The sequence below is a fragment of the Dioscorea cayenensis genome, chromosome 9 (assembly GCF_009730915.1).
Source record: "Dioscorea cayenensis subsp. rotundata cultivar TDr96_F1 chromosome 9, TDr96_F1_v2_PseudoChromosome.rev07_lg8_w22 25.fasta, whole genome shotgun sequence".
Lineage (NCBI taxonomy): Eukaryota > Viridiplantae > Streptophyta > Magnoliopsida > Dioscoreales > Dioscoreaceae > Dioscorea > Dioscorea cayenensis.
The window spans coordinates 158920-169748 of record NC_052479.1 but is presented as its reverse complement, the minus strand read 5'-3'; the positions used below and the strand labels follow the sequence as shown (position 1 = coordinate 169748).

Sequence of the window (10829 nt, the reverse complement as noted above, 5' to 3'; positions counted from 1 at the left end):
ATTATTATAAGTTCTTATAAACAAGATGTGAGGTTGGTCAAGTCCACAACAGCATCATTGTTGCCTGAATTATATATATCATCAATTGATTCAATTCCATTACTTCTTTACCAAAAGACAAAAAAAGATAAGCCCTTATTTTTTTTATGTTTTTTAATGTTTCTAATTTATGAGAGTTGCATGACCTTTTCCTCTTATCATGCAAGATGCCATGTGCTCTCTGTAACTTAATGCAGCGGCATCACTTGGGCCACACACACATATTTCAATAAATATTAAATTCCTTATTCCCTAAGTAATAATGAATAAACATTTCACTGTTATAATGAAAATTAACGATACTTTTTATTATATATTTTTTTATCTTTAAAGGGTGTGAATAAATCATATACTAATTAAACATACAAGAGAAAGAGGCTGGTGGAATGACAGGGAAAATGTTTTAAAAAATGAGGGTAAAGATGGCAAAACATTATAAAAATGAGTAATTGTTAACATATTTATGTAAAACTAACAAACTATCCTTTATCCTCTCTCCTTATTTATTTAAAACCTAAATAGAAATAGCTACTTATTCTTTGACAAAAATGAACAAATATAATTTTATTAAATAAAAATACAATTTCAGAAAATATAATAGAGTGGGATTAGTTAACAACTAAAAATGTGATCATGTGATAAGAAAATCGGCTTCAAATTTATATTATCCAAAGATATTAATGATAATTAGAGAATACCCAATGCCAATAATGGTGATTGAGCTAAGAAAGCCAAGACTACATATAAAAATCAAGACAAAAGCCTCTAATTTGATTTTTTTTATTGTCGGACACTTTTGTGCTAGAATAATAACAATAATAATATTATTAATGTAAGCTAATTGTTGATTATTAATTATAATACGACGTAGGAAATACAAATAATTTATAGAATAATTTAAAAGATATGATTTTTATAAAGATATATTATAGGGATATGCAAAGCAAGATTTTTTTAAGAAAAAAAAATTATTATAAACCTTTCATTCAGCAACAGGATCTGAGGGACAGTCCTCTGTATAATAATACCTTGTGGCAGAGCAGGGCTGGGGCAGAGCAATGTCACAAAACAGAGAGAATAGAGACATTTCTTCTGCCACAGCATCCACATAATTCATTCATTCATTCAATCAAACACATTTCACATCCTTTTGAGCTCATCCTTCATGATGAGACCCAACACCAACCCAAATTACCAATTCAATCAAAAAGGACTACACAACATCTATATACATTAAAATATAAATAATAATAAATATGTACTACCTGTTAACAAACAAAACACTTATCATGTGAAACTATTTATCTATAACAATATAAAACTCAACTACTCACACGTAAAAAAACTAAGCCAAACTAAACCAAAGAGTTACTTCTTCTTCAGAATTAAACCCAATAACGTCACATCATTCAGAATCACCGACGAAAGAATGCCCAGCCGACAAAATCCACGTTTGGTCCCTCTCTTTCTCTCTGTCTCTCTCTCTCTCTCTTTGCTACCTTTCTATCTATCTTCATCTTCTCCTTCTCCTTCTCCTTCTCCTTCTCTGAGTGAGTGAGTGAGTGTTATTGGTACTATAATGGCGTTCATTCCATCCATGATCTCCAATGGCTTCCGCTATGCATTGTTTCTTTTTCTCCTTCATCTTGGTTGCTTCTTCTTCCCCTCCTCTTCCACCATGAATGATCCAAAAAACCAGCTTTCTCCTTGCAAACGGAGAAAGATCTCTCCAGTTATCTCTTCTTCTTCTCCTCCAACTTCATCATCATCATCATCATGCACAGGTGCGAAGGCTCACAAGTCTCTATCAGTCAAATCATACATCTTTCATCTCCTTTCTTTTCGGAAACCAAGCATCATCATCAATGGCGATGACCAAGCGTCAACCTCCATCCCCACTCCCACTTCTCCAACTCCACCTCTCGCACTCTCTCCCTCCAAATCGCCATCTTTGTTCGTCGAGATTAGAGCAACAACACACGTAAAGCGCCCATCTTTCACGTCCCGGGCCGACGTACACCCGTGCCTCGCCTGCGGTGAAGTCATGCCGGAACCACGACTGCTCGACCTCCACCACGCCACCAAACACTCCCTGACCCTTCTCTCCACCGGCGACTCCGGCAAGAACATCATCGAGATGATATTCCAATCAGGTTGGCCAAAAGGGAGATCTCTCACCATACAAAGAATACTAAAGATCCATAACACGGCGAAGACGTTAGCACGGTTCGAGGAGTACCGTGAGATGGTGAGGTCCAGGGCGGCACGGCGGCCGGGCGGAGGAGATGAGCGGTGCATGGCTGATGGGAACGAGAGGTTGAGGTTTTACTGCACGACGGCATTGTGCTCGATGGGGACGGTGGGGGTGTGCGGGAGCCAGTACTGCAGCGCTTGTGGGATCGTCAGGTGTGGATTTTCAGGGAAGCACGCCGACTTGGAAGGGATTCCTACGAGGTCGACGAGTTGGGGAGCTCACACGGCGTTGCCGGAGGAGTTAGAGGAGGAGTTTGGGTTTTTGAGAGTGAAGAGGGTGATGGTGGTTTGTAGGGTGGTGGCGGGGAGGGTGGCGCGTGGCGGCGCCGGCGAGGAGGAGGAGAAGGGAAAGGGAGGGTATGATTCAGTGGTGGTTGTGGGACCGGGGAAAGAGAGTGGGGCCCGTTCTACAAACTGGTTGGGTGGGACCGGGAATGAAGAAGAGGATGAACTCTTGGTTTTCAATGCACGGGCACTGCTTCCTTGTTTTTTAATCATATATAACCTTTGACTCAAGACTTTTGATTCACTTTTGATGTTGTGATGGTCTTAAGTTTTTGGTTTGGGACTCTCTTTGTTTCTGTCATTACTGTTGATGTGTGTGTGTGTGTGTCTGCATGTGTATAAACATTATGTGTTCTTAATTTCTCTTTTTTGTTTTCTTAATCTTTCTCTGATCTTGGAATTATGGTGTTGATGGCTGTGCATTTTAACCTTTGGAAATTTTTATTATGACTTAATTTGTGCTGGTGGTGGTTTTATGTTACAAGAAGTTTACTAATGGAATACCAAGTTTTTTTCCCTTATTATTATATAGGTGATTTTAAAAAAAAAAAAAAATTAGCGAGGTTAATTTTGCATTTTGATGGGTTATTTTTGGATTTTAATTTAATTTATCTTGGGGGCTTATGTTCCTCTGTAATCACTCTTGAGACATTCCCAAGGACTATTTAGTAATCTCTGATGGATGTTAATTACACGATTTAAAACTAAATAATGGATGGACTGTGAGTCTGTGTGTTTATATAGATTTTTTTTATTTTTTATTTTATTTTTTTTTTAAAAAAAAGAATTAGAAAAAAAATTAGAAAAAAAATATAAAAAAGATACATGAGGGCTAAAAATGAAAAAAATAAAATAAAAAAAAAAAAACGTGGGCCACAAATTGTCACGTGAAAAATAATAATAATAAAATAAATTAAAATCAAAATTTTTAAAAAAAAATGAGTGAGAACAAAAAAAGAGAAATAAAAAGAAATGGATAAGAAGGGATTTTGAAATAAAATTTGAATTTTAAAAAAAGGGGATAAAAAAATCTCTTGGAGGTTGAGGGATAATCTTACGGGGAGGAGCAGGGTAAAAAAAGAAAAGGAAAAAGGAAGGAGGATAGGAGGATGGCGTGAAGAAGAAGGGAAGTCTCTACATGGGTGGGGGCAGGGAGTTTAAACAATTGATGTATTTCTTCTCTCCATGGCGTCCAGCCCAAAAATTCAGCATGGTGATGAAGAAGGAGGCTTTCTTCCATGGTGGGACCGGGATGATAAAATGAGAAGTGATGCTCTCTTGGACGGTGGGACCCGGAGGAGATAAAATATTTATGGATGAGTGACTCTCTCTTTCATGATGGGACCGGGTGAAGAAGATGAAGCATGCTCCTCCTCGTTGCCACCTCTTTGCAGGCACAAATAAAGAGATACTGGAATGATGATAGAAAGTCCTACTGAGATGCTTGACGATGGTGATGCCCTCTTCATGAATCTCGAAGCATGCTTAAGAAGTTCGTCACTCCAAAGAGGTAGATAACCTTATAAAATCTCATACCAAGTATATATATATATATACAAGCATGTTTTGGTTTCGTTCAACCCATGCAAGATGCCATGAAGAAAAAAAATCTTAGATGAAAGTTCATGCAAAATACCTACATCTGGTTGTTAATCCCATGCATAATGCCATAAAAAAATATATATCATCTTGATGATGTAGATGAAACTCTATACAAAATGTATAAGATGCGTTCGGGTTGCACGCCCCATACCCATGCCATAAAAAAATCTTTAAATATTAATGCTAGACCCTTCCCTCTGCATAATTTGTCTTTAAATCATGCCCATAGACAAGAGCATATGCATGTTGTTGGTTTTCACTCACTGTGAACACCATCGTAAAAAAGAAGAAGAAGAGAAAAAGAAATGTGTGAAAAATACGAAAGCTCGAGGGGTTTAAGCGCAAAAAAATAATATATATGGAAAAAAATATGAAAAATATGAAAGTTTGGGGATTTATTTGCAAATTTTGATAAAATGTGAAAAAAATGAAAAATTTAGAGGATTTAAATGAAAAAAAGAAGAAGAAAAAGAAGAAAAAAAGGATTTTTTTAAGCGAAGATGAGGGGTATTATGGTAATTTCATAAGACCCTCTTAAGTCTTAAAGCTTACCGTGATGTCTAATGCGTGTTGACTGCTCTCTTTTGGAGGGCCTCTTCATTGCCTCTTAACATGATCACGAGCGGATGAACTATTGAAGATCCTTTTAAAACTCTCTTTGAGCTGATGGACCTGGTTTGAGGCCATTGACTCTCTTTGGAGTGATGACTAATCTCTTTGAGCTGATGGACCTTGTTTGAGGCCATTGACTCTCTTTCCGGTGATGAAAAATTCCAAAACCCCTTTTGTTATACCCAGTGTTTACTGTAGATTACTATAGCCCATTTCTATAGATTTTTCGACCATTCTTTAGTAGCGACTGATCCCCAGTAGCAAACCCGGTTCAGTAGCGACTTGTTCCTGTAGAAAGCTCTGGTTTGATAGAGGCCTGTCATCTGTAGCAGCCCAGTTCTTATAGCGAGCCCGAAAAATTTTTCCCCTTAAAAACATTTCTTCTTCTTCTTTTTCTTCTTCTCTTCTTCTTTCCTTGTCTTGGCCGAACCTTCCCATTTTCTTATTTTTTTCCGTGAAGTTTTTCCGGCGAACCAAGCATCCTATCTCTTCCTCCTTCACCATTGAGCTTGGTAAGCATAGATTTATGGTTTTATACCGTATTTATTCTTGTATTTTCCTTGTTTTAGTTTTCTTTTTAAAACCTAGAAATTCTCCTTGGATTTGCATGTTTATAGGTTTAAATTGAAGCCTTTGACTTGTTGTTCTTGTGTGAGAATGTTTGTGAGGAAATTTCTTGAATTGGTGTTGTAAATTTGGAGAAAATCTTAGTTTTAAGGTCGGGTTTACTGTAGCAATTCCGAGGTTACTGTAGCACCGGCAATCTTTAGTTGTTTCTTTGATTTCTTTGGATTAGATTGAAGCTAAAACCCCTAGGAACTCATTGGGAACCTTTAAACCTAGTTTTGAGCTAATCTTAGGATCGAATTAGGGTTGTTTGTTAGAAAACTTAGGGTTTTCTTGTTTGTTTCGTTTTTGCTAATTTTTTGTCGTGATTTGTCATGCTTTGGCAAGGAGAAGAAGGCTTGGATCGAGGCAAAGGCTTAGCCGAGGAGTAGCTTGCGAGGAAGACAAATGGCCGATCCTGTGAGTGGAATTATTTAGCATAGCTTTATTAGAAGAATGCCAATAGCTATATATATATATATATATATATATATGCATTTCATGTTTTAAAGTAAGTTTTATTGATTTATACTTGTTTGGTATTTTTGGTGAATGATAATTGTTGTTGAGGCAAATCTTGGATGTCTCTTTTTGGCTTTTTGTTTTTGTTATCGTGGAAATTGTGATTGATATATGTATCCATGAGTTTGTGAAATCTTTATTTTGTTTGAAACTTGAGTTTTTGTTATGGAAATCTTTGATTTGGTGAAATCCTAGGCTTGAAGCAAATTTTTGGATTGTTGAAAGGAAAAAGGATTTCCATGTTGTTGCTTGTGTTGGGACTTGCAAATTATTTTTGTGTTAAAAAGTTTGGGCTTTGCTTATGTGTTATCTTGTCCTCGTGCAAATGTCAGAGGTATTCTTGATTTATGATCATGGATGGATATTGTACTCGAGTGGAGTTGTATTTTATTGTGGTGATTGTTTTGGTGTTATCCTCTGCGAGTAGGGCGGTCTCCACGGCCCGACTGTTGAGGTGGGCGTGTCGACCCGGTCGATTACTACGAGGGCCGGTTCGGTGGGAGTGTAGAGCCACGATCGGATATTCATCGAGTAGCCGGAGTCACTCAACCGGGTGAGCCCGATGGGTCAGCGTCAAGGGCATGAGTACCTTGGCGGCTCGAACCCTAGCCATGGCCACGGCGAAGGTTTAGAGAGTTTTTCTAGACCATGTTATGTTGGGTGAGTGTTGGGTATTGTGTTTATTTATTTCAAACCCATGATATTTTGTTGTTTTACTTGTATTTAAAACCATGCTTAATGATTTTCGTGTTGTAAACCCTAGTTGGGGTAAAAAAAGAGTTTTCTTGGTATTATTATGTTTTTAATTCTCTTGAAGGCTTCTATTATATGTAATTATGTTTCTAAACTTGTATCACTTTGGTAAAGCATTTATTTTGATGATTCATTATTATTATTTTTTTCTTTGTTGGTGTATTTTTTTACGCTAAGGTTGTGCTAACCTCCCTCATCTGAGTAACTTTAGTTACTCATCCCTCTTTCTTTCTCCCGATCATGTGCGGGTAGTAGGTGTGGTACTGTGGCGGCGTCTTGGGCGTTTGCTTCATTCTATCCCCTATTGTATTTCCTTCAGTTCATGTATGTTATTATTGTCATGGAACATGTTATAAGACCTATGGATCCACTAGTGTGTAGAAAACTTGTTGCATGGTTTAGTATTTAAATACTCTTAAACTTCTGTGTATTACCATTTCCTACTGTTGTTAGGGTTGTTTCCCTGTGTATTTTGTGAACCTATGTATTTTCTGTATCCTATTGTTGTTGTTGTTGTTGTTGTTGTTGTTGTTACTGTCGTTGTGTAACATTGTTTCTTTCTGTTCTATATCTGCGATATGTATATTGTTGAATTCCAGGTGTGTTGATTAGCCTTGCGGCATCCTGAGGGTTGAGTGGCGGGGTATCCCTCCTCGGGATTGCTGCGGCGATTGTCGCGTCCCGTGGGCCCGCGGGTCGGGGCGTGACACCTTTAAGCTCTCTTTGAGCTCATGGGCCCTTTTTGAGGCCACTGACTCTTTTAGGAGTGATGACAAATTCTAAAACCCTTAAAACTCTCTTTGAGCTCATGGACCCTGTTTGAGGCCATTGACTCTCTTTCGAGTGATGAAAAATTCCAAAACCCCTTTAAGCTCTCTTTGAGCTCATGGACCTTATTTGAGGCCACTGACTCTTTTAAGGAGTGATGACAAATTCTAAAACCCTTAAAACTCTCTTTGAGCTCATGGACCCTGTTTGAGGCCATTGACTCTCTTTCGAGTGATGAAAAATTCCAAAACCCCTTAAAGCTCTCTTTGAGCTCATGGACCTTGTTTGAGGGCCATTGACTCTCTTTCGAGCAATGAAAAATTCCAAAACCCTTAAAACTCTTTTTGAGCTCATGGACCCTGTTTGAGCCCATTGACTCTCTCTCGAGTAATGAAACATTCCAAAAACCATTAAAACTCTCTTTGAGCTCATGGACTCTGTTTGAGGCCATTGACTCACTAGGGAGTGATGAAAAAAACTCAAAAACCCCTTAAAAACTCCCTTTGAGCTCATGGACCCTATTTGAGGGTCATTGACTCTCTTTGGAGTGATAAAAAGAATCCAAAAATCCCTTAAAAACTCTCTTTGAGCTTAAGGACCCAATTTGAGGCCATCGACTCTCTTAGGAGTGGTATGAAAAAAATTCCAAAAACCCTTAAAAACTCTTTTTGAGCTCATGGACTCTGTTTGAGGCCATTGACTCTCTTTGGAGTGATAAAAAAATCCCAAAAACTCATAAACCTCTTTTTGAGCTCATGGACCCTATTTGAGGGCCATTGACTCTCTTAAAAGTGATAAAAAATCTCAAAACCCATAAAACTCTTTTTTGAGCTCACGGACCCTATTTGAGGCCATTGACTCTCTTAAAAGTGATAAAAAATCCCAAAACCCATAAAACTCTTTTTTGAGCTAATGAACTCTATTTGAGGCCATTGACTTTCTTAGGAATAATGAAAAAATCCCAAAACCCATAAAACTCTTTTTGAGCTGATGGATCCTGTTTAAAGCCATTGACTCTCTTAAGAGTGGTAAATAAATTTCAAAACCTTCAAAAGTTAAGTATTCTAAAAAAAATCAAATCAAAATCAAGGCATAAAAAAATGATGAATCAACAGATGAGCTCAACAACCTCAAGGATGAAGAGTTGAAGAGTTCACAAGTTGTAAAAAAGCCTCATAAGCATGAAGGCCGAAGCTTATAAAAAAAAATCAAATCAAGTTTCAAATCAAATCAAAGAATCCAAATTCAAAGTCCAAAATACCAGTTTCAAACAAATCAACAAATGTGCTCAACAACCTCAAAGCTAAAGTGTTGAAGAGTTCACAAGTTGCACAAAAGTTTCACAAGCCCAAGAGCCGAAGCTTATGGAAAGTCAAGTCAAGTTCCAAATCAAGTCAAAGTTACAAATTCAAATGTCCAAGATACCAAGTTAACAAATGAGCTCAACAACCTCAAAGTTAAAGTGTTGAAGAGTTCGCAAGTTGCAAAAAGCTTCACAAGCGTGACAGCCGAAGCTTATGGAACCAAGACATTGAAAAAATGATGAATCGACAGATGAGCTCAACAACCTCAAGATTACAGTGTTGAAGAGTTCACAAGTTGCAAAAAGTTTCACAAGCCTAAAGGCCGAAGCTTATGAAAAGTTAAATGAAGTTCCAAATCAAATCAAAGAATTCAAATTCAACAAATGAACCCAACAACCTCAAGGATGAAAAGTTGAAGAGTTCACAAGTTACAAAAAGCCTCACAAGCCTGAAGGCCGAAGCTTGTAAAAAAATCAAATCAAGTTCCAAATCAAATTCAAGATGATAACTGAAAAGTCCAAGTTCCAAGTTTCAAACAAGTCAACAAATGAATTCAACAACCTCAAAGCCAAGGCGTTGAAGAGTTCACAAGTTGCAAAAAAAAAAAGCTTCACAAGCACGGTACGAAGTTTATGAAAGGTCAAACCAAGTTTGTGATTCATCAACATAGGGGAATCGACGACTTGAAATCCAAATTAAATCTAAGATGCAAAAATCAAAGATCCAAGTTCCAAATAAATCAACAAATGAGCTCAACAACCTCAAGGATAAAGCGTTGGAGAGTTCACCGATTCTGACAAGTTTCATGAGCTCGAAGGCGAAGCTTATGAAGAATCAAATCAAGTTCCAAATCAAGTCCAAGATGCAAATTCAAATATCCAAAACACCACTTCACCAGTTTCTAAATCATGTTCAAGATGCATATTTCGACCGTTGGCGGAGACCAAAAAGTCAACAAAAAGTCAAAAGCACGATTTTTCGGCAAAAATAGTCGGGAAGGAGATAAAAAGGCTACAATTATTGTTGCGTCAATATGATTAAATTCCAAACTTCTTGTATTTTCAATGAAGTCTATGAATTCATGAATAAAATTTATTTGTTGGAATATGTTTCTTTCTTCACACTTATTTTCTTAATCGGAGGTTCCTGTGACAATGTCCAGGGTAATTAACATTAGGGGCTTGCCCCTAATGGAAGTCATGAACCCATAATCCCTTGAAGTCTACAAAATATTAAAATTTGATTTGTGATCCATGCTTTTTATCCGGTCATATCCAAATCAAAGGCCGGATGGAAAGAAAGGAGCCCACACTGTGACTAGAAAGGGACTTCAGAGATATTCAATCTTTGGAATAATTTGTATGAAATTTTATAAATTTATCATCACATTACTTGTATTATTTGTAACATTGAGCAATTCAGAATATACAAGGATCAGGTGAGGTTGTTGGGATTTTTAAGATTTCCTTTTTCTAATTTTAAATAGTGAAGTGCATCTTAAGAATTGATAATCCCTATGGACAAAATCTGTGTTGTTTTTATACGTGCCTTGTGTGTTCTTAACTTCTTTTCATGTGCGTCTGTGTGTGTATCATTATAAAAAAATTGTTATGCAGCTTATCTTTGTACAAATAAGTGAAATATCTATCAATTATAAAATCATTATTATAAATTTATAACTATGCTACGCATTTAATAAAGATGTGAAAAGAAGTGCCTAATCCTAAATATTAATTAAATAAAAACTTCAGTTTTTTGACTCCGTAGCATTACTTAAAGGTTAGGTTAACCCAACTCAGGCAATTAAGAATTCTTTTGATGGATATATAACAGAGTCAGAGTCAAAAACAATACAAGTTTAAGATCAATGGGTTCAATGATTCATCTCACTTTTTTTTTATCTTTGAACTGAATTGAATCACTAATGCCAATCTTAGATAGCAATTAAGCTCTTACTTCCGTGCCTCTTTAATCATTATTATCATCATATATTGTTTCATATTTATAGTTCCATGTAATCACAGCATGCAGCAGTAGATAAATGATTTTAAACAGCATAAAAGGGATTGTAAATAAACATATATG

At 36.7% G+C, this 10829-nt stretch overlaps 1 protein-coding gene across 1 annotated transcript; it reads left to right on the top strand.

Annotated features, from left to right (window-relative positions):
- The first annotated feature begins 1400 nt into the window (after positions 1-1400).
- Positions 1401-2958, top strand: LOC120268892. The gene has a single exon (XM_039276152.1). The coding sequence runs from the start codon at positions 1619-1621 to the stop codon at positions 2801-2803; it is 1185 nt and encodes a 394-aa protein (XP_039132086.1). The 5' UTR covers positions 1401-1618; the 3' UTR covers positions 2804-2958.
- Positions 2959-10829: the final 7871 nt, after the last annotated feature.